This window comes from Apiospora hydei, assembly GCF_038363865.1.
Source record: "Apiospora hydei strain CBS 114990 chromosome Unknown utg000005l_segment0_segment0, whole genome shotgun sequence".
NCBI classification, from domain to species: Eukaryota; Fungi; Ascomycota; class Sordariomycetes; order Amphisphaeriales; family Apiosporaceae; genus Apiospora; species Apiospora hydei.
Window position 1 is genome coordinate 5,070,488 of NW_027117364.1, and position 23,211 is coordinate 5,093,698.

The window sequence follows — 23,211 nt, forward strand, 5'->3', positions numbered from 1 at the left end:
AAAAAAGTGCCCGTGTCTTGTTTACGGCATGCACCGTGTGGGCGTTTCTATTCACGAGGGTCAATATTGATTTCCATAATGTATCCTTCCTTCACTGGTTCCTGACATATCCCTTCAATGGCGCCAATGCTGGCCTTGGTATAATCTTACAAGTACTTCCACAAGTAATCGACTGGCCTAATCATTCATTAATTAGGTATTATCTGGTAGGAGAACCATCCTTCTCTAAGCCCAACTCCCTGGAAACGCGTCTGATGGCCTCTCAGTCACTTTCCCCGTCCCCAGCTAAACCTTCAATACCACCAGTCCCAAAGGTGTGCAAACACACATCGTCGTTCAGGTCGACCAGGATCTGGTACAGGTGTCCACTGCCACCCCACGACACGCCGATCACATGTAGCGCCTCCACCGTCTCGCGAATCTGCCGGACCCATTTCCCCTTGCGCTCCTTGCCGGCGGCGCAGAGCCGGTCCGCCCACGGAGCAGAGACGTCGTCGGCCTCGCCTAACAAGCCGGCGGGTACCCATTCGCCCAACAGTCCGATGACCCGTTCGGATTCGGCGTACTTGACGTAGCCGAGCAGCTTCGGAATGCGATACAGGGCGGGGTGCTCCGAGCGGCGCGCGTGTACTGCTTGCATGGCGTTTAGGTGACGCAGGAAGGGTGGGAAGTGCAATCCGTTGCGCTCGGCGAGGCAGAACATCTCTTCTCCTTGGTGGTTTCCTTCTCCGACGCGGCGGCGGACTCGGCACTCGATTCCCGGGCCGTTGGTGAAGACCTCTAAGATCTCGAGTTCCGTAGCGGAAATGTACGGCAAGTCGTCGTAGATCGCGATCTTATCGTCGCCATCGTCGCCTGCAGGCAGAGCGGCAATATTGGCCTCTTGAGCGTAGATGGGCGCAAGGTAGGGTCTGTCGGCATCGGTTCTGTAGCGAAAATGGATCGTCTCCTTGTCCAGCACGGTCTGCAGATCCTGACCGACGGCGTCGAAGCGGCTGCCGGAATAGGAGGAACTGAACAGGGAGCCGGCGGCGTGGTGGATGATCTCGCAAATGGGGGCGGCGTTGAAGTAGGCGCCGGACTCGACGATGGTCGGCTTGCGAATCAAACTGACGAGGCGGTTGGCGGCGAGGCTAGGGGGTAACGATGGGAGGAGACGGAGACGGCGATGCGCCGGCCAGCGCTGTCCTCGAGGATGACAGCGGCGCCGTCGGCGTCGCCGGGGTCGATGCCTGTGATTTTGAAGCGGCAGCGCTCGGGGTTGTAAAATGACATTGCGTACTCGGTCGAAAGAAGTTCTGGAACAAGGCTTGAATGGCGCACTTCCGGTTTGTATGTTGTTGGCCTGGGTTCGTAGACGATGAAATTCGTTTCCACGTTGTTTGATTTTGATTTAGAAGCAGTGAATTTCAATATCTAAAGATATTATAGGAGGGTCGATCCAATAGAAGAATTGTTGCGAATGTACTTGTAAGGCTATCTGATATAATTCTCTTTTCCCTCTTTATGATGAACGTATATATCCTGATCCACTTTCACCAATGCACACCCATATGACCCTGCAGTCTCCAGAAGATGATTCAGAATTCGTCGTGTGATGGCATCCCGGATATATTCACGATGAACTTGGTGAATGACCCCCTGACCGTGGTGTAGACCAGAATGGGCGTGGCTTTGATCTCAGTCCACGGCCACGTGTCCGCGAGTCGCAACGCCATGGCTTCCATGGCTATCTCGCTCTGCTTCGGTAATGGCACCCGCAGTGAGAGTTGGGCTGGTTATATCTTAGTTCCAGCTCCAGCCAGGGGATATTCGGACGACATTGGCCCTTCTTATCATGATCAACGCAAACGGATCCAGAACCTCCCACAAAGTTGAATTGTAAAGATTATCGTTCCTAAAGGATTACCATACTGAACTAATGCGATACCCATTCAAAGTTTCCAAAGAGTCGAAATCTGAGCCATACCAAATCCTTCAAATGTATAATAGATCGTCCCATATCGGCATACCCCTTGCATCGAGGATGTCATCGTCCCCTCCATACCCAATAAAGGGATCGTTGATGCCCACAAGACTCACGAGACTGCCCTCGACAGTTGTTTGCTGGTTCCCAGAATCGTCGTACACTTCTAGTATATCATCCCTTTGCCCAGTATCAGGTGTCTCTTCTGAATTCGCAGCCCTCTCCGCCACATCCAGTGAATGGCCTAGCTGTATTGGCCCATGTTCCGCTTTTTCTTCTTCCCCTTCTTTGTTTTCTTCTTCATCCATTCCATCGTCCCTCGACGCGTAACGAAAAGGCGGATAGTCGTCGAATAATAGGTCTGGATCGTTCCACAACTCCACGTCTTCGTCTGTCCATACTCTGTGGCTCTCAAGCAGCTTCTGGACCTGTATATGGCACTCGTCACGAGCAAAACGAGTGGCCCTTATGTACTGTCTGCGTCCCGAGCTATCAGTCTCTACCCCTACGCTCAGGAGCAGGTGCACTATGTCGAGCCTCCCATGTTCTGCGGCCCCTTCCAATGCAGTACGCCCTTCCTCAACGGCTCCTGGGGCATTAGGATCAGCGCCCAATCTTAACAACTTCATGACAATGCCTATTTGTCCTGTAACACAGGCAGCTTGGAGAGGCGTCATACCCTCCATGCGACATGCAGGGCTATTGGCGTCGGCGCCTTTATCCAGAAGTAAGTTGGCAATATGTGAATCTTCCCACCAAATTGAACAGGCCAGATAACTGAGAATTTGGTCCGAGCAAGCTCCATTACAGTCGTAGTGTCTCCCGGAAACCATTGATATCGCAACCCAGGTCCAAACAACTCCGGACCAAAGAGATATCTCCTTGACATATTGCCGTATGTAAAGGACTCACCATATCCTTATAAGAGGAGATATGCTGCGTTCGATAGCCTTCCCGAGATAATTTTGATATCTGATTGTACAGTCGCCTTTTAACCATCAAATGCAGAGCCATCGGACTTATAGTGGATACAGGATCGAAGAACAGGTCAAATATTCTCGGCTTCGCCCCAGCTGCGAATACTTGAATAGATCCTACAGGGCCAGCATTCCAGAACCGAATGAACCCAGGTCGGCTTATGTACCCATGTGGTGGGAGAACATCGGACTGTTAGGGCTGATGTAGCTCGAAGGCCGAGGAGAGTTCGGCCATAGCTGGTACGATTGCTTGGTTGGACCACGGCAGCTGGCACCTCCAGAAGTTGAAGAAGTTCCCAATCTCCAGCGTGCGCGGCAATGCCAATCGCGGTCATCTCCATGTTGGTTTGTTCTACAGAAACCTGCTGCCCATGACGGTTTCTGAGTAGAGCTCGGACGATGGTATGATCGCCAAGAATGGATGCCGTCAAACTTGAGGCGCATAGTGCACCGGTATCGTATTGGTGTGGGGATAGCGCAAAAGCCTTTTGGGCTACATCGAGTGAGCCCGACAATAATGCTGCTTCAAGCAGAGTGATTTCAATCCAAGAATCAGGCGATTCACAATGGTCATATTCCATTGGTTTGCGTTGCAAAATAGAGCCCGAAATTTGTCGGGGGTCGATACTCAGGATCTTGGTCACAAGATTCCAGTCGCCGAGGAAAGCAGCCCTCGCAGCATCTCCAGCACCAACTTGGGCTCCTGCATCCAGGAGAAGATGCGACACGCTTCTAATCTCCTCTCCAAGTCGACATGAGTAATACGACTTGAGAGCAGTAGAGAGCGAGCTTTCTTTAGAAGCTTGTTGGTAGGCATCAACGATGTTCGTAGCTGACCTCAATGCTAAGGAGAGCAACTCTGGATTGGTATTCTTGATAGCCACATCCACCATTGTCCATGGGACTTTAGACCCGTTGTCGATAAGGTATCCAGAAACGGCAAGATAATTTTCATTTACAAGTTGTTGTTCGTGTAGAATCATTTCCCGTGGGACTTTTGGCATTGCGTGGAGAATCAGCTCTAACGAAGTCTCCCTTGACGGATCCAAAGCGCCTTGGCCGAATGAATACCGTAGATAGGATAGGGTTCCGCAACGCTGGTTGATGTCGAACCCTTTCAAGTGAAGGAACTTGACGGTCTCTAAGGCGTGAAAGGAGCATGCGAGATGGAGGAGGTCCGAGTCGCGATCAAGAATAGCACCATGATCCAAGAGAAATTGGCAGATCTCGGTAGAGTTTCGTTTGGCGATGACGGCTCCGTGTAGAGCTGTTAACCCGTGTTCGCTGGTCCAATTGATTAAGTCGCTAATATCTGGATATGCAGAACTCCGGAAATTGTGATAGCGTGTGACGAGGAACCTAAGGACGCCTAGGTCGCCAGCTCCTGATGCATACAGGAATACCGTGTTCCAATCCACCAACCCTCTGTATACAGGCCTCCCATTTTGATCAACGCGGTCAAAAAGGTATCGCACGACAGAGGTTGTGATAGGGTCTTCGAATTGGTCGAAGATAAAAGGCAGTGATTCCAGTGGGGGAGCCCTTGCAGCACAAATATACGGCATTCCATAGGAGAAGATAGAGAACGGGGAAATGTCGATGTCACCAAGAAGTGAGGCACCATAAGACTCAAGTCGGGTCAAGACAGGTCCGGGGTGTAAGATCGCCAGGTACAAAGGGTGTAGAGCGCACCTTTCTGTCAGATACTCTGGGGAAAGGCGACTGGTCTTGACCCTATCAGGGCTAGCACCGTAGGCAAGGAGCTCTAGTGCCAGGTCACTCATACCAATGGCTAGGGATATTTGAAGTCCGGATGTTATCGTCGGAAGCTCGTTCATAGCTTACCAAGCACTTTGAGCAGACTGAAGTCTAAGGCGGCCCGCAGGGCTGTAGGACCTGCCGACTGGCTCGATTCAACTGAACGACGTTAAAAAGGTGAAACCGTGAGAGATCCTCTTGCACAATGCACTCTTGAGATTCTGAAAGCTGGAGACCAACCAAGGCAGATCTTGAGGCCAAGGTATAGCCAACTCGGCTCTTCCCGGCGTGGGTGACCGAAGAGCGACCTGTAGATGTGCGCATTGTTGAGTAGGCGCAGCTGGGTAGTAAATTAGCATTCCTATTCAAAATGATGGGGTAGGCAGTCTTACCGCTGGCATAGTGAGTCTCGATGATATTCCGCTTGAGTTGCCTTTCCAAGTGTTTGGACTTCAGCCGTTGTCTGTTGCTAAGGATAAATGAGCCGAGTCCGCTCCTCTCTGACTGCGTGGAGGGCTGCAATTGGCGAACAGATTGCCAGAATTCGTGGGCCTGGCCTCTTGGGGCCTTACAACGCAATCCCCAGATCTTGTTGAGGCGGTAGTTCAATTGATTTTCCTACCGACACCATCAGCTCGTTTGCGTCCGGAAGCGTGGATAGAACTTACGTGACAGGGAAATCTTGCTCTTGCAACCAGCTTCTGATGTCCTCGAGGCTTAGCCGCTCCCTGACGAACTTTCGTTCGATGTCAACCCCTGAAGCTCTCCCACTTGAGGTCTTGCTCGTGGCGTTTCTTGACTTCCATCGTGTGTTGGGCCAGCAGTGGTGATCTGGAAGAAGGAAGAAGTCGAGGAAGGAAAGGAATGCGCGTTTGTAGCCTGATATCCGAGAAAGCCTTTGGATGATCAGGCAAACCGCGACAATCTACACTGCAGGAAAGTGGAGTGACTGGCGCCTCTGAGACCGTCCGATTGGCGCAGAACAATATCTGAAAATGCATCTTGACAATGGTGGGCTGGACGTCATTTGCCAGAGATCCTTGATTTGGGGTACACAGCCTGACTCTGCACAATGGTCGGGCGTCCCTGTACATGGGGTCCAGATTCTGATTGGCATTTTACGGTATCTGAAAATCCACTTGCGGAGACCCATCCCACCGGGCATTGTACGCATGGTCGTATGCATGCATCATCCGGTCAACCCAGAATACTCTCTTTCTCCTTATTGACTTTCGCCAGTATCTGAAAATGCAAGACGCAAAGATGGAATGCCGAAGCTGCTGACATGATATTGCCCCGTTGTTGACATCAATACGTACCAACAACACTTGACGATGCCAAGGCCAGACGAGCTTACCATAAAATACTCTCGCTGAGCTGCCCAGAAGATGGAAACCAATGCGTATCGTGCAGCATTAATCCTCAATTCAAAAAGAACGATCTGGATCTATCAATGTTGCGTGCTAGCAACCGTCCCTGCCCTCAGTTCCACAATACGTTGCCAAATACTCTTTTACATACCCCTTTATCACCCATAGTATGGAGTTCACGACTCAGACAGTCATCGGCATAGTTGGGGTAGTAGTGACTCTACCCCCAACCTTTCTGGTCCTCTGAAAATGCTGGTTCCGTAGCGAACGCAACAGTCATGAGGAGGATGCCAACGGTGAGATCGGAGAGCCAACTACTTATCTCAATCTACGTGGACTGACAATGATTCTCAAGTCGCTTCTTCCTTCCAGCCACGCGCCGAGACCCAAATGCCACGGACCACTGGGATAGCTTGAATAGGGGTGTGTCAACTTCGGTCGTTACGAATGGTGGCTCGATGTCTTCATAACAATGCAACATATACGACAAGGCAGATTAGTTAAGGATACACTGAGCACTCTACGTTTGTATTTACTGAGTGTGATATTAGTTGTTATTCAACCGATCACCCAGTGATTCAGATAGCGTCATTACCTAGACATCCACAAGTTATCTTATCCTTGATTCTGCCCGTGATCGTTTCACCCCTGACTAGACGCCAGAATAACATGCATAAACGGACGATCCATGGGTGTACTCTAGTAGAACTTACATCTGACTTTGATGCAGTGGATTGTAGCGGCGGCAACACGGCTGGGACAAATCACGCTCTCCCGGGCCTTTGCTACCCTACCCTCGGATTTCGTCATGTTTCACAAGCACACCAAGTAGTTGCTGGTGCATATATAGTAAATAACACCAAATATTGTCATTCGAGGCGTAATCTGCGTCTTGACCGATGGTGGCGATGTGACAGACACTCATCATCACATGGCATACCCCGGACCTTCCTCATGCGTATGCTCCACCCGGACAGAGTACCCATGCGTCCGCGTGATCATCCGCTTCTGACTCTCCGCGTCCTCCGAATCCAGCTCGGCCCAAATATCGTCCCTGCCCGCCGTACTAGGCTTGGATCCACTGCGGGCGTGGGTAGCGGGCATGGCCTCACACGTCGTGCTGTTCTCGGCGGTGCACCCGAGGCCGCCCAGCTTGACGTTGGACGCCGCCGCCGCGGTGGCGCGGTCGCCTCCCGTGCCGCCGATGGTGACGAAGTGGTGGCTGTTGCCGTTCTCGTCGTCATCCGGGTTGTGCTGGTTGTTGTAGGAAGAGCCTTTGCTGGTCGACCGGTCGATGATGGACTTGATAAAGCCGCGTAGGGAGGGCAGGGAGCCGGCGATGATGCCGACGCCGCACTCGATCTCGGACCAGATGATGATGTTGGCGATTTTGTCTGTTTGGTTGGTTAGTACCTCGCTCCGGTGGTAGGGATATGACAGAAATGACCAAGAGGTTTAGCGGTGGCTTACAGTAATGATCGACAGGGGCCGTGTAAGCGCCCAGATACGGCAGCCGTATAATGGTCGACAAGCTAGCGAAGGCGCCAAGGGCCAGGATGCCGGCGACCGAGAACTAGGCTTGCGCTTCATGTTGAGGTTCCAGACGATGAAGCAGGGGAGCAGGGCGCAGGCCCAGTCGGTCACGATGGACGAGGCGGAGATGAAGTAGCTGATGTTCTGGATGATCGAGTAGTCCATGCACTCGCCATAGTTCGGATCATTCTGCAAGACGGGGTCCCAGTTCTTCGCGATGGGCTGGCAGGTGATGACGACGGCGATCTAAAGGGGATGGTCAGCATGCTTGTTCGTTTACTGCGGTATTTGCAAGACCACCATTACTTACGAATCCTAGGATGGCGCTAAAAGTGGCCAGGACCATGATGCAAATGAGCGGGATGGTGTGCCTCCTTTCCTGCGTGATGCGGAACAGAGAAAAGCAGATGCTGCACTTGATGAAGGGTAGACTCCACGCGTATGTTATCTGCCTATAGCACTATATCGTTAGCCAAGCGCCCCTATGTCAGAGACCTCTTCGCCCATTGGCTAAAAAGAAACTCACCAGAGAACAAGGTACTGTGGAAAACAAATCGTTAGCAATGAAATTCGTTATGTTTAGATCAAGATCGAATTACCATAGTAGCTGCCGGGCCATTCCAGGGGTTCGCGAGGACCTTCTCATCCCGACTCCCCAGGCCGGCAAAGCAGTCGAGAACACAGAGAATGGAATTGGCGTTGAACAGGTTCTGAAAATTCGAGACTCGTTGTTATTAGCCGGGGTCCTCATATGCAACAAGTCTCTGACAAGCCCTCATCCAACTTACGACTGCGATCACCATCAAGCCATCATCAATGCCAAATGCGCCAATCGCGCGGCGCGCGTAGACCCGCAAAGATACCACCACGCTGGCGAAAAAGGCCAGGAAAATGGCGACCGCCGCAGTTGCCACCGCGAGTCCGTCCGGGTTCGTCAGCCAGTTGGCGGGCATGTCGTCGAATGAGACGGTCGGGCGTGCCGCCGCAGGGTCCGCCATTTCGGCTGAAGAAGGCTGAACGGCTGGAGATCGAATCGACACGGACAAAATCGGAGGAGTAGCGGGCGTGCTGAAGAGAAGTGCAAACGAATGTTAAGAGTCGGAGTCCGAGCTCACTCGACAGGAAATACCAGATCTCGCGAAACGAGTGAAAGTCACAAAATCAAGTGACGGTGAAGAGATGGGCGGCATTGAAGAATTCGCGCGCCGTTGTGAACATTGCTCTCTTGGGGTTTATCATTGATTGTAAACCGGTTACATCTAGAATGTGAGCGTAGCAGCAAATTTCGTTCTGGAAATAGAAGAACGTCGTTCTTTCACCCAGAACGGTATTGGCCCTTGCCGAAAAGTACGTTGCTGCGGAGTGCTTCGTCGCAGGCATATCCCAGCCGCTGGCCTATCGGATCGCGTATCGAACGTCCAGTGGGCGCTTCCGTGCCCTATAGGTGCGTCCTTTTCCTCGTTGGGCAAGGTAGCACAGGTATTTCGGGACATTATTGGCAGTGGGCTCCTGTGGGGATATAAGGGGGTTGACTTGTGACATGTAGGGGCTTCCCGGTGATTAAGAACATGGCTTCCTATAATTTTATTTCGCTACGCTGGCTGCACTGGCCCGACTAGGTAACTCGCTACTTGTTCCTTTCACTGGCCTTAGCGGTGGCTGACAGTGGAGCACAGTCTGAGCACTCGGTAGATCGATCGCAGAATGCTTGACATCTCCCGTTGCGCTAAGGCTTCTTCCCTCACGGGCTGCTACCAGCCTAACCAGGCAAGACAGCCCTGTCGATGTCGTGGCGACGGGCGTAGCCAGCATTGTCGATCAGGCGTTTTATCAATCATTTGCTTGAGTCTCGAGTGACTAAAGACTCAACCTGAGATGGACTTCGTACCGGTAGATTTGTCACAACGATCTCGTTTCCATATGAACCTCAAACGATGCGACCTAGATCCCAGGCGCCGGGCTCCTATTATCTCAGATCCAAGCACCAGAGTACAGGAAGCGAACAGGCCATTATCACATAAGATCCGCCGGAGACCAGGGATATGTGTTCCAATTCTAGAGCGCGTCAGCTGATGCATTGGAATGAGAGGCCCACTGTGCAAGGGCACCCCATTGTTAGCCTCTTGAGTAAGACTGCGGTCAGCACCTTGAATTCTCTGGGAGGAACGTTGCAGAGTTAAATACTACTATATGAAAGTTGTCTGTATTTAAATATTGCATATTCACGTTATTAGAATGCAGAGTACATCGTCAAATGCGTCGTCGCTATGATCTCTTGGGCCATACTCTACGAGTATATATGGTAGCGACAAGCTGCAACTCCAAAAGTGACGTTGGTGTTCTACGGATAGCGGTTACTCTAACAGGCTCAAGGGTATGCAGATCAGGACGCGAGTCATGTCGCTGTTTCTGTTCCCGGCGGGCTCGGATCAGCGGTGTCGAGCCCCGGCTCCGTGAAAGTCCCTGCCAAGCTCCGCCGGACCCGGTCTTCCTCCCAAACAGGTGGGCTCTCTCCATCGCCAATCCCACCTTGTCTGCCACAGTGGCCAATGAGCAGCCCGCCCTGGCAGGACTGGATATTGGACTGCTAATTTTACGCCCGGAGCAATTACCCTGGTTCGTGGGGAGGTTCGGCTCGTATCCGTCACAAGCTGCCTCCGCAATCCTGGCGTCAAGTTGCAAGAGGCGCAAGAAATGAATAGGGAATGTCTGTGCCCATCCGCCTACTCTCGCTACTGTGCCACATCCAGACTTTCTTCAACGGGGTACCCGTTTTTAGGGCCCCGTCTATTAGCGCCGAGACGACGCCGACATATTGTGATACCAAGTGCGGCTCCGTTTGCAACCTTGAAACCCTTGCCGACTGGCATGCCAAACGGGGCGGGCAGTTTCTCTAACCACTGGCACTTGCGCCGCGGAGGAACCCAGCGCGCGCGCTGAATCCAGAACGTCGAGGAGATCGTCTTTACTATCGGCCAGTTTCAATCAATAAGACAGATGGACCGCCTCAAGCGCGCCCCTCTGCGCCTTATAGGAATCCAACGGCAGGGGGGTGGAAACTTGGAAGACTCGCACCATTCCCCGCACCCGGACCCCTGGAGAATAACAGCTTGCTGCTTGCGAGAGGGGGGAGGGCGATCCTTCCGAGTAACGCAGAGCCTATCATACGTGAAGATTCCTGCTTCCCCACCTGTGCAGTAATATAAGAAAAACAAATTCCAATCTCACATCCTCTTTTCCCACATTGCGGCTCTCGGGACTCGACACAATTGCCAATCCGCCGAGGATAAACCTAAAAATCTCCTATATCGTTTCGGATCTCGCTCACACACACACACACACGCAAAGATGGCTGGCGTTCCACCAGGCAAGACCTACACGCCGGGTCTGGACTTCAGCGGGGTGACCTACACCTGCCCTGCCAAGAAGGCCCAGTCCGAGGCCGACAGAGCCCATGAGATCATCAAGGAGAAGCTGCCGCTGCTGCACCAGATCAATGCTCTTCTTGCCGTCACCTTTGGCGACCGCCCGACCTTCTTCGTCGACGGGCGCGGCGACGAGGCCAAGATCCTCGAGTCTTGCGACGATGAGCCGGACTGCCGTCTAAACATCAAGCCTGAGTATGATGGCTCCCTTGAACCTCCATCCCGTTTCTCGGCCGAAGTACTGACTAGCACCGTGCGCCAACAGGTATATCATCCAGTTCTATGAGAACAAATTGGAGCCGCGATATGGGGTCCGTATACCCCTCAGCCCCGCCCTAGCCATTTCCCGGCCGGTCGCATAGAGGCACTGAACGTGTGACTAATCCATTGTCTTTGTAGCTGTTCAAGGACGCCTTCTTCAACGAGGCTTCCATGCCGGCGGGCAAGATCCCCGTCGCCATCAAGTTCGCGGACCTCCTGACACCGCACCCCCTACGCCGCCCAAGCCCGCCAGCGCCTTCTCCCGTCTGCCCGAGCCGACGGAGGATGTCGAGCAGGTCAAGCGCGACATTGAGGAGTTTGGCTATGGATTGGCGAAGAATGTTCTCTCGCCGGAGCAGGTGGCGATCATGAGAAAAGGTGTGCATGGTTCCGGATCACCCCTTCAGGGGCAGTGCGACGATGAGTTACTGACATGATGTTCCTTTCGCATAGCGGTTGTTGAGCAAGCAGCTGGAGAGCGTAAAGCAGGCAGTAAGTGACATACCCCTTGTCCGACGACTTCCACCTCTTAGCCCCGAGGGTCAGAAAACAGTTTGCTCACCATCTCCAACAGTTGCTCAAGTTGATGGCGGCCCTGACGGTCCCAACCAGCGTCTCTGGACCCTCATAAACAAGGGTGACGACTTCCTGGATCTGCTCAACCATCCCATCATCGACGAGTTCATCCCCTGGGCTCTCGGCGAGCACGCCATCATCACGACCTACACCGCCAACATTGCGCGTCCCGGTGAGCTGCCCTCACTTCCTTATTGATGTATGCTGTGAGACGCGACTGACTAACGTGATGTTTGTTACCACAGGCAATGTGCCCATGCAACTGCACACCGACCAGGTGGCCGTCCAGCCGCCAATCCGCGACATCGCCTTCGGCATGAACATCCTGTTCTACCTCGAGGACGTGACCGAGAAAAACGGCGCGACGCGCGTGTACCCGGGTAGCCACCTGGGCCAAGTCGCCCCTGAAGACGTAAGCATTTCGTACACTCTTAACCTCCCTGCTTTCGGCCATCTAACCCAACCCTAACAGATCTTCACCGTCGAAGGCAGCGCCCCCGCCGAAGCCCCCGCCGGCACCGCCCTGATCGTCGACAGCCGGATCTGGCACGCGACGGGCCCGAACCGGGAAGAGGCGGGCGAGCGGCCGCTGATCCTGCTCTTCTTCATGCGCTCCTTCATCCGGCAGCAGGAGAACAACTTCCTGTCGCTGCGCCGGTCCGACGTCTGGCCCAAGCTCTCGGACCGCCACAAGCGCATGCTGGGCTTCTACACGACGGGCGCGCTGGGCGGCGTCGACGGCGAGGTGCGCGAGGGACTGTTTGTGGAGTGGAAGGACGGGGTGGGGAGATGCGGGCGCCGAATGACCGGAGTTAGAGGGGAAGGCGCAAGCGTCGGGTGATGTGTATATCACGATGGATAAATAAAGTGGCGAATGATCAATTATATTCATAAGTCAACCGCGATACTGCCAAAGTAGAGCCTCATGGGCGTCACACCCCTCACGATCAAAGCCGGCGGAGTCCCCCTCCTGGATCGCCAGCAGCTGCTCCCGCATCTTCGGCCTGGGGAGCTGGCAGCCCGGGTCAAACAAGGAGAGTTCCTCCAGAGCCGGTCGCAGCACTCCTCCCCGAGACTTTGCCATGCCAATCCACCGCCCGGCAGCATTCGCGGCACGACCTCGGCGATGGCTCCGGCAGGAACACGATCACCCTGTGCGCGGTCCTAGTGGAGCGTCGCGAGCGCTAAGCACCGCCGCGCCGCCGCCGCCGCCCCAGAAAGCGGTGGGTTGGTCGATCCGCAGGGCGTCCAAGAGCCCTGCAAGGAGCCGCGCCGACTTCCCCGGGATCATAGCTGGTTACGGTGAAGCAGTGCACCGCGAGCAGCGACATGGCCTTGCCGAACAAGTGGCACAAGTACCCAAGCTTGACGGGCGCGAGCACTGTGTGCGAGCCGATGGCCTCCTGCTTGCAGTACCGGGTGATTGCGGTCGGAGGTGTTCGTCTCGAACGACTTACTCATTTTGGTATGTGCGATAGTGCTGAGGGCATAAGGCTAAAAGTTCTCACAAGGTACAGTGTTATGTTTCAGTCATCGCAGCAGCTTACCTGCAGTGCTGAGATCTTGGGCCGCCCGGTGTCGCTATCAGTCGTCCTGTTAACACCAGGTTCCAAGTCACTGAGCAGGCAGCATAGAAGCTCTGGGCTCAGGCGCCGCGGGAAGCGAAATCGGTTGGACACATGTCAGTGCGATTGACACTAAGCCACAACTTGCAGCCAGCAACAGACTTGGTCTTTGGTGACACAAGATGACGCTCAGGTGAATGATGGTGGCAGTCATTACGAGGATACTGATTGTGGTTGTGTGGTTAAAAGACTGGGCTTTACATGACAGCTTATCGGACCTCAGTCGCTGGGCTTCAGGGGCTAACTGACGGGCCATAGCGGGTAAAATGGACATTTAGTACAGGGGCAAGGCTAGCTGTGTCTGCAATACCCCGCATTCCCACGAAGCTCGTGCTCAAGCTCAAGCTACCCCTCCTCGAGTTCTTACTGGTTTTCTCCACGAATAGCCCTCTGCACCACGGCACTCAGAGGCTCCATGTCCTGCGGCGAGAGCCCCAATGCCTCGTTGTCCGTCTTCTCGTAGAGCGTCTTGCCCTGCGCCCAGATCCGGCGCAGCGTGAATGTCGCGGCCGCCGGGTCGCTCTTGGCCCAGGCCGTCTTCTCCTCTTCTTTGAGGGCGTCCATGGCCGTGTACTTGACGTCGAACTTGGCGCCCGTCTGCGACTCGAACTCGGCCAGGATGTCCCGGGGCGTCGCTACGAAGGACTGCACCTTCAGCGCCTTGTTCATGGAGGCTTCGGGCTTGGCGAGGGCTGCGACTACAAGCTTGCCAACGCTGTAAAGGTGTTAGAAAAGTAGGTTAATCCATTATCTCGAAAGTTTTGGGAACGGGCACATACTCTGGCATGGTTGTAAGCCCGATTTTGTCGTTTCCGTCCCCAATCATGACTGCTTGGTGAGCTTTGGCGTCAAAACCACCAGCCGACTCATGCCCCCGCTTGAAGTCCAGGAACATGTCGGCATAGGGGCCAGTAACGACGTAGGTAATCTTTAGCTTCTTGATCTCGTCTCTGCACATGGACGTCAGTCAACGATTTTGCCATAAGAGCTGCAAGTAATTGCGTTACCTGATAACTGCCCGGACCTTGAGCTTGTTCTGGTGCGGCTTCTCATCCTTGCTGGTCTCGTCATACTCAATATCCGTGCCGTACTCGCTGGGGAAGAACCACCGCACGCTGCTCGCCTCCTCGTCGGCGATGCGCAGCAGCTCGATCTGCTCCAGCAGCGCCGTGCGGCCCAGGCAGCAGACGACGGTGTCGATATCGCGGTAGGCGGCGCGCACGTCCTCGGGCTTAGTGATGTCGCCCGTGAGGACGGACAGCCCTTGCTGCTTCCAGGAGGCGAGGAGGGGCTGCTTCTGCGGGCTGGCGGCCGTCGCGGCCGAGGTTAGGATGGACACGCGTGAGACGGACTTGAGGGAGGCCGAGGCAATGGCGCCGGTGATGTGCTTGCCTATCGCGCCGGTGGCGCCAATGATGAGGATCTTGGAAGGTAATGAGGTCGCCATGGCTGCTAATCTGTTTATTGAATCAATCCTTCTTTGATTTCTGGTTGTTTGAATTGGGATGAGGTCTCATGTAAATGACGTGCTGTTGGGGTTGAGCCTATTTGAAGCTGCTAGTGCACGCCCTTCTCCAGTGCTGGTTGCGCCCTTTGGCCGTAGCTGTCGTGCAGTGGGCTTCTGGGCTCCGTTTACCCCACCAATTCTGCCGAGAACGCTTGGTCTCTTTTGATCCATCCCTGGATCTACCCATAACCTATTGTATGTAAATACATATATATATGACTGTATTGATATCAACTTGCATATGCAGTAAATCTTGTGTATTCTACTCTTATGCGAAAGAACATTTGTTGAGTCTGAAGTACTTCTCAGTCACGCTCCAGCTCCTTGGGCTCACGGGTAGATCCGTAAGCTTAGCAATATTGACCGCGGTTACACCTTTGCGCTTGTACGGCAACTCCTTTCTGTTGACGGGACCATGCAAACGAATGGTGACTGACGTGGAGTCAAGGAATTAGAAAGAGAAAAAGACTGCAGCCCATGAGCTTTTCGCCAGTGTAGTGAAGAGATACCGAGCTCTTACATCAATCCGAACATCGAAGTATATAGAATGTGTCCTGTTCGCCTGCCCGTTTCCGACTTATTCGTCCGTCTCAACATGGCCCAAATGAAGCCACTGGCCAGCGCAGAACTTCTGCGAAGACGACAACCCTCGCTGAATCAGATATTACATACAGTAACTCCCACCCCTATCTGAGATTTTGCGATCTGAGAAGTGGCCGGCGCCATCATGTATTGATTACAGAACGCACCACAGGCCATCCCCATCGCAATGTGCACAACACCGCAGCCGGTCATCTGCAGAGCATCGGCGCTTTGGCTGCCTTCATTTATCAACCGATGCACTGGTTTTGCTACAGCGCTCCCCCTCCGAATGTCGTCCCGGCCGTCCGCACATCATCGTTTCTACCGGCACCACAACACATAGCCCGGATGATTGTTAGCTGTTCATTGATTCTGTTCATCGACGACTTGAAATGGTGACCCAGTTGACGAAAGGCGATGCTGCTCCGGGCTGCTTCCGCATGATCCTGGCGGAAAGTCATCCATCAACCCACCACGTATCTTTGTTTGGCAATTGATGATTTGGTGGGGTTGCAAGAACTGCCGTTAAGTGCGTACTGGGCCCAAGGAGCATCGTTCAGACATCGTTTGATCTTGATCCTAGATAACATAGTGGCGACATGTCCCACCAAGGATGTTCCATCTATCTTTGTTCATCTTCCCATCTCCAACCTCTGAGCCTTATATGTCCATGTTTGGATATCACTTTTTGTCTTCATCGAACTCCGAAACCGGTGTTCTTCGCATCGCGCCGATGCAGAACGTGAAGCTATCTTCATTCCATTTGAGTTCTGTCAACGTTCGTAGTCAGACCGAGGACAGTTGACCCCGTGAGAGGAAAACGAAACGAAAACGGGCGGCATTTCCCGACTTCGTGCCTGACTGACCCTTGCAACCCTTGCCTCGAGTAGGCAGTGGCACCTCATAGGTGGAATGATTGACGTCTGTCTTCGGCGACTTTGCTTTATCAACGGCTCAATTGGACTAGCCTTGAATGATCGCCTGAAACGCGGACCCAGCTGTCCGTTTGCACATTCATGCCTCATCATTCGAGATCACCCAATCGCCAATTGTCCAATTGGCCCGGGCATCAGCTGGGTCTGCAGGTATCCGAGTCATAACTTTGCAGCCCAATGCCGCGTCAGTAGACAGGCTCACAGCTTGCAAGGGAGGGTAAAGTTCTCCTTTTCAGCTTACCAGCATGCCGTTTTAACCGGCGGCAGGCAGATGCGGATGAGGAGAAAGCGTGTCTTTACAAGAGACGAAGCCGTTATTCCTCCCGCCCGCCTGATGGGACGATCTGGCGGGTTGGGACAGGGAACATGGAACGCCCAACTTGGGAGTTTTGGGACGATTCGATCTAAATGCGACTCGATTGCGTCGAATGCACTCCACACACCAACATGTTTCTCCACGGCCCACCCACGCCCGGCAGTCGTTCGCCCACACTTGGACCCAAGGCAATCCCAAGGAATGAGCCTCTCCGGGTAAAAGATGCCACCAATCTGGGCAAAGTAGATCTGACTTGGCTGCAGTAGCCCTTTCATTCGCGTCGTGCGACGGAAAAGCTTGGATTGAACAAGCTTTGCTCATCTATTGCTGACTTATTGCTGACGGAATCGGCGTTGCATCAATGCAGATAGTGTGCAGATCGACCCTGCTGCGGCTGATCTCGACTTTAGCCGGCATGAAGGTGGAAATGATGTACGTACCGACAGTATGGTGACGACCTCTTGCTTGAGAGCCCCGTAGAGACCATCAGTTCTGGAGGATCCCCTATGCCAAGGGCGTGTTTGACGTTGATCGCCCTGCCACATCTCACCCCGGGGCCTGCTCTCAGCGCCCCCCTTTGGACCTGGGATCGTTTACCCAGGCCAAACCATTGAGGCCATTCTCTCGTTGAAGACTCACTGATATATAAGTCGTCGATATTCCCTATCCATCATGTCGATCTCACTCACCACCCACAACTCAACCCTTCCATTCACTCCTTAGTTTGACACTCATCTTCACCTTCACTTCTCTTCACCGCCAACATGGTTGCCTTCACCCAACTCGCCCTTGTCGCCTCGGCGGTTGCCGGCGTCTTCGCCTCTCCCATCGCCGACCCCGACGCCCCCGACTTCGAGCTCGGCGGCTCCAGCGGCAACCTCGCCCGCCGCCAGGACTACACCCAGAACTACAAGACCAGCGGCACCGTCAACTTCACCCCGAGCGGCAACGGCTACTCGGTCCAGTTCTCGGGCGCCCAGGACTTTGTCGTCGGCAAGGGCTGGAACACCGGTGCGCGCAGGTAAGTCCAGTTGCTCGTGATTGCTCCATCACGATACTTCCACCATCCTCCCGCCCCACATGCACTCACACGGTTTGCCCCAGGAACATCACCTTCTCCGGCTCCACCACCGCGAGCTCCGGCACCGTCCTCGTCGCCGTCTACGGCTGGTCCACGAACCCGCTGGTCGAGTACTACGTCCAGGAGTACGCCAACGGGCAGGGCACCGCCCAAGGCACGCAGATGGGCACGTACCAGGCCGACGGGTCGACGTACACGATCTGGAAGCACACGCAGGTCAACCAGCCCTCGATCCAGGGCACCTCGACCTTCGACCAGTACATCTCGGTCCGGCAGCAGGCCCGGCCCGGCGGCGGCAGCGTCAGCATGGGCACGCACTTCGACGCCTGGGCCGCCAAGGGCATGAAGCTCGGCTCCCTCAACTACCAGACCGTCTCCACCGAGGGCTGGGGCAGCGCCGGGGTCGTCGCAGTACACCGTCAAGGGCGCATAGGTTGGAGGCGCCTTCTGCTGAAGACTACTTTAGGTTGTCTACATGACGATGATGCGCGAGCCGTGTCAGCTGGGGCCAGATAAGCAAGGTCTTCGCAAGAATTGCTCCAAAAACACTGGTTGTAGGAAAGTGGTTACGCGAGGCTTGCACCTCTGCGCTGGAAAACGGGAAACATATTATTGTACATACCTTCACTTCGTATCACATCTCTTATCATACTTGACGTCTCTCAACCTCTCCACTTCGGCATTCATATTCAGTGGCATGATGCCATTTTGACCCAGACCCGGTGTGCCATGTGAAGGCACATCAACGCCCGATACAACTCTTATTGTTTGACTTAACATGTGTGAAAAGTTCAGCTGCTGTCAATCCTCAGAGTCAGGCTGTGTTGGAAGATTGGGCCCCTATTTAGACATTTGCGCTGAATGGGAAGCGCAGTGGGATATGCAAGCAATGCATGACCTGTCGCACAGCAGCTATATGCTGCAGGTAAATTGCCCCGTTTCTGCATTTCTCCCGAGTGCCTGCGTCGGCTGTCATATTTATAAGTTCATGCTGCCCAACGTGAATAATGTCTGAGACACACATTCGGGTAGTTTCCCCTGACCGATGAGAGCCACTGTGGGTATGTGTGGCTGTCGGAAACGTCCTTTGGATGGAAGTGATCGACACTGATTCTGTTGTTTCGGCTCGCGCATCCCAGGTGACGATGTCTTGGCTGCATATTTGTCAGCTCGCGGCGCAGCTCAAGCGCAGCACGCATGACCCAGATTACAGGACAGAAGCAGAAGCAACTGCATATCAAGGCTCCGCCTGACTGGAACTAGGTATCCAACCAACCGGCTGTCTCGCCGACCTCGCTTGACTGTAGGTGGTTCGTAGTCTTTCCCGTTCAGAATTGCCCATTCAACTCAGCTCTTTACCATACCAAGAACAGTTATTTACACGACAGAATGAGACTCATGTTAGCCGACGGGACTTACGGAAGGATTCCACGTACTTTTGTCAAACTGGGGGACGAGAAGGGGTGGGTAAGCGAGCAACATGCCAAGAGAAAAAAAGACTAAGAACATCACGATTCCCCGGGTCCGAGAAAAGAAACGTGGAGTCCCAAGAAGTCCTCCAACCCTGAACCCAGCTCGAACTCGTGAGTTAATATCTCAAGGTTCAATTACGATGACCCGGCAATCTCAATCGTCCGGATTGAGTTTCGTATTCAATTACCTTTGGCTCTTCCAACGGGAAGCAACGCGATATTGCAACCGCATACTGCTTTTTGGTTCTACAGCCTGCTCTATTTGAGTTGGTGTGGAAAGCATGGTAAGATTGGAAAGTGATGTGTAATTCCTTTTGCAAAGTCCAGATCAGCCGATCACACTACTCTGATGAGTCAGATACGACACCGCCTGGGCCCTGCAGCCTGGTAATCCGCGGTCAATTGACTGCTTTTACTACGTTGGACCCCTGCTCCTGCATGCCATCACCCCTTGCTTCCGGGCCACCCAGCTGGATGGGACCTAGGACGGACTAAACCCTGAGCTGACCACCAACCGATGCTACCGTGGTAATCAAACGCGGGTCATGCCGGCCACGAGTCCTATATAAGCAGAACTGTCTCTTCCATTTTGCCATTCCTTTTACCTCTGACAGCCTCCCTAACCACCTCGGCTATTCAGGCATCCCCTAAGGCAACATGTTATACCAAAGCCTCCTGACGGGCATAGTCCCCGGCCTACTGCTTCAGGTAGCCTTTGTGGCCGCCTGTCCAAAAGCCGCCCCCCAGTACCCAACCGAGGACAAGAACGTCATCAAGCGCGACGTCGCCATCATCGGCGGCGGCTCCTCGGGGACCTACATGGCCGTCAAGCTCAAGGACGCCGGCAAAACCTTCGTCGTCGTCGAGCCCCAAGGACCAGCTCGGCGGTCACGCTGAGACCTACATCGATCCCAACACGGGAATCCCGATCGACATCGGCGTCGTCGTCTGGGAGAACACGACGACCGTCCGGAACTACTTTGCCCGCTTGGGCGTGCCGCTGATCGACAACGCCGCTATTAGCGCCACCAGCAACTCGACCATTCCCGTCGACTTCTCGACCGGCCAGATCGATACGGCCTACCCCCTCCGGACCAGGCTGCCGTCGGCGCCGCGCTCGCGGGATACGCGGCTCAGCGCGCCAAGTACCCGGCCCTTGAGACGGGGTTCAATCTGACTTACCCCGTGCCCGAGGACTTGCTGTTGCCCTTTGGCGAGTTCGTGACCAGGTACCAGCTCGAAGCCCTTGTGCCCATCGCGTTCCTCGTTAGCCAGGGAATCACCCCGTACCTCAACGTCAGCACCCTGTACGTCTTCAAGAACTTCAACCCGCTGCAGCTCTCCCAGCCGCTCCTGACGACGGAGAACCACAACACCCACGAGCTCTACGCCAACGCCCTGACGGAGCTCGGGTCCGACGTCCTTCTCCAGACCAGCGTCAAGGAGGTCAGCCGGGCCAACGGCGCCGTCCGGATCACCGTCCAGACTCCCGAGGGCACCAAGACCATCGAGGCCAAGAAAGTCATCTTTGCGGCCCCTCCCGTGCTGGACAACTTCGCCGGCTGGGACCTGTCCGAAGACGAGACCTCGCTCTTCGGCCAGTGGCACGCGAGCGGGTACTACACCGGCATCCTCGAGAACGCGGGGATCCCTGCCGGATTCGCCCAGCTGCAAAACTCGGGGCCGGGCAAGCCCTTCCGGCTCCCCGAGCTACCGGGCCCGTACGTCTTCCGCCAGGTCGACGCCGCCAACGTGACGCAGGTGTACTACGGCAACCCCGACGTCGTCTCGGTGGAGGCCGCGAAGGCCGAGATCCTCGCCAACCTGGCCCGGTTCAAGACCGCGAACGGGATCCCTCGGCGTCCGAGCCGACGTGGCGCACGTTCTCGTCGCACGCGCCGTTCAATCTCATGGTGTCCAAGGAGGCCATCGAGGACCGGTTCTACGAGAAGGTCTTTGCGCTGCAGGGGACGCGGAATACGTACTACACCGGTGCGGCGTGGACTACGCAGGCGTCCAACTCGATCTGGGAATTTACGGATCAGTACCTCCTGCCCATCCTGTTGGCTGCACTGTAATCCGGTTAGGATGTGGCCCGTTTGGGTGCGGATACGGCGGACAGTGGTTGGATTGTCATCGAAGGCTCCTTGTCCCGCGTGTATTAATTACTAGATCGCGTGATATCATATGCCATTGTTTCATTTGTACACTTTGAAGCGGGTTCACTTCTGATGTATATACTATTAACTAATACACTATATCAGCATTGAACCTTTCGTCGCGTCAACTTGGGGTGTCAACCACGCGTCCTCACCTAGCGAGAAAACGTGATCAATCGTACTATCATATTGCGGGAAATTAATATCCAGGAAGTCATCGGCGAAGAATCCTCCATCTCCAAAGTCATTACCGTAACGCAACTTTCCATCATCCCATTTATTTGACTCCACAGCATCCCCATTGGTGCATTGCTAGTTCTTGGACCTCCTCGGACCCATGACGTGACACCTCATCTTGTAGGAGAGCTTGAGGTACTGGATGCCCACTACCGTGTCACTGGACACTTCGAAGGAAACCGCATCACCCTTTCTACACTCCCCGCCTTCTTGGGCCCAGTATCTACGGCGAAGATGTCAGGAGTCTTCTTGTATGCTAGCTTACATCAGAGCCGGTGCGAACCCGGATGAAAACGTCGACACTGGTACTGTTCCCGCCTTTTGCTACCGCGGTCCTACTACCATATGAATTGGGAATATCCAGGAGCTCCCCCGACCTATTGGCCACAGAGTGTATCGGGATGAAGTTGTGGGGTCGAGGTGCATCGAGGTCATCGGCGGCTTCGGATTGGCCAGCTTTAGAACGTGTTTTCGTATTGCTATTAGGGAGGTTGACTTACATATTCGCTTCCTCCTTCGCCGACGGCATAATAACTTCCATGTGACTAGCAACGTAGGTGGTAGTGTGACAACAACACCGATGATTGCAATGATGGCTTCAGTGGACAGCTCCATTGTGAGCTGGAAAGGTACCTGTAGCGGAGTAGCAGCTCGCTATGGACAAAGTGTGGTCTTGGGAGTTCTGGTCAGCGGGCTGTGCGTTGTTGTAGAATGAAGATCCAGAACGGGAATCCGGATGAGAAACTGGACCGAAATTTTATGTTGCCAACAATGACAAGGAAAGTGCCAAGCGGGAATCCGGCCATATAACAGGCTGACCCCTTAAGCACCGGGCTGACCCGCCACCGATCTCGATGGCCGTCCTTTCGCATGCACGGTTTTCGCATATACGGTTTAAATCAATCATTACCGTAGTCCTACCACATGTCCCATCTATCGGGACCTGGTCCAGATCAATCACAGAATGATACTAAGGGCTGTCCAGGGTCGTACAAGAATATGCTTTTAATTACCAGCACAAACATCTTTAACCCGCAATCTCTATCCTGGTACTTGATCCACGGACCCTGCATAGCTTTCAACATGTCGTCTCACCCATTGATCACGGCTACCACAAACCGCAGTGCGCGGATATCCGATCGCTATTGTGATGCCCCTCTCTTGGAACGAGTAAGGATGTGTACGAAGTTACAGGACCATGACTGCACCTAGAATAGCAATCTTTGTCCCAATACTAGTAGACATGTCGATATGATTCTAATATGAGGTTGTAACATTGTCCAAGGAAACCTACATTGAATCGGGTAGGCTTAACTGATGGTTCGATGGTGACCAACTCGAGCACTAATATACTCATCTCAATACTCCCAGAGCCTAGGATAAAAGATAGAATATATGCAATAGCTGGGAACATGGATGAACTGGCTATCA

At 54.0% G+C, this 23,211-nt stretch overlaps 7 protein-coding genes across 7 annotated transcripts; 3 read left to right on the forward strand and 4 right to left on the reverse strand.

The window, feature by feature from the left end:
* Positions 1 to 21: 21 nt before the first annotated feature.
* On the reverse strand, positions 22 to 1,275 carry PG997_007109 (Protein kinase-like (PK-like); the record flags this gene model as incomplete). The annotated part of the gene is made up of 3 exons (XM_066811424.1): positions 22 to 47; positions 292 to 1,096; positions 1,159 to 1,275. The coding sequence occupies 3 exons, from the start codon at positions 1,273 to 1,275 to the stop codon at positions 22 to 24; spliced, it is 948 nt and encodes a 315-aa protein (XP_066670347.1).
* A 5,738-nt stretch (positions 1,276 to 7,013) lies between these two features.
* On the reverse strand, positions 7,014 to 8,602 carry PG997_007110 (uncharacterized protein; the record flags this gene model as incomplete). Its single annotated transcript, XM_066811425.1, has 6 exons — positions 7,014 to 7,484; positions 7,542 to 7,850; positions 7,915 to 8,056; positions 8,131 to 8,144; positions 8,204 to 8,314; positions 8,393 to 8,602. Coding segments are annotated over 6 exons (1,257 nt in total), but the record flags the coding sequence as incomplete, so codon positions are not given.
* Positions 8,603 to 10,952: 2,350 nt separating this feature from the next.
* On the forward strand, positions 10,953 to 12,707 carry PG997_007111 (uncharacterized protein; the record flags this gene model as incomplete). Its single annotated transcript, XM_066811426.1, has 8 exons — positions 10,953 to 11,224; positions 11,295 to 11,340; positions 11,429 to 11,493; positions 11,544 to 11,668; positions 11,744 to 11,782; positions 11,865 to 12,038; positions 12,112 to 12,278; positions 12,339 to 12,707. The coding sequence occupies 8 exons, from the start codon at positions 10,953 to 10,955 to the stop codon at positions 12,705 to 12,707; spliced, it is 1,257 nt and encodes a 418-aa protein (XP_066670349.1).
* Positions 12,708 to 13,860: 1,153 nt separating this feature from the next.
* On the reverse strand, positions 13,861 to 14,938 carry PG997_007112 (uncharacterized protein; the record flags this gene model as incomplete). The annotated part of the gene is made up of 3 exons (XM_066811427.1): positions 13,861 to 14,206; positions 14,271 to 14,441; positions 14,499 to 14,938. Coding segments are annotated over 3 exons (957 nt in total), but the record flags the coding sequence as incomplete, so codon positions are not given.
* Positions 14,939 to 17,595: 2,657 nt separating this feature from the next.
* On the forward strand, positions 17,596 to 18,428 carry PG997_007113 (uncharacterized protein; the record flags this gene model as incomplete). The annotated part of the gene is made up of 2 exons (XM_066811428.1): positions 17,596 to 17,852; positions 17,936 to 18,428. The coding sequence occupies 2 exons, from the start codon at positions 17,596 to 17,598 to the stop codon at positions 18,426 to 18,428; spliced, it is 750 nt and encodes a 249-aa protein (XP_066670351.1).
* Positions 18,429 to 20,041: 1,613 nt separating this feature from the next.
* PG997_007114 (FAD dependent oxidoreductase) lies at positions 20,042 to 21,462 on the forward strand (the record flags this gene model as incomplete). Its single annotated transcript, XM_066811429.1, has 3 exons — positions 20,042 to 20,245; positions 20,408 to 21,175; positions 21,253 to 21,462. 3 exons carry the CDS (start codon positions 20,042 to 20,044, stop codon positions 21,460 to 21,462), a joined length of 1,182 nt encoding a protein of 393 aa, XP_066670352.1.
* A 574-nt stretch (positions 21,463 to 22,036) lies between these two features.
* PG997_007115 (uncharacterized protein) lies at positions 22,037 to 22,395 on the reverse strand (the record flags this gene model as incomplete). The annotated part of the gene is made up of 2 exons (XM_066811430.1): positions 22,037 to 22,236; positions 22,281 to 22,395. The coding sequence occupies 2 exons, from the start codon at positions 22,393 to 22,395 to the stop codon at positions 22,037 to 22,039; spliced, it is 315 nt and encodes a 104-aa protein (XP_066670353.1).
* Positions 22,396 to 23,211: the final 816 nt, after the last annotated feature.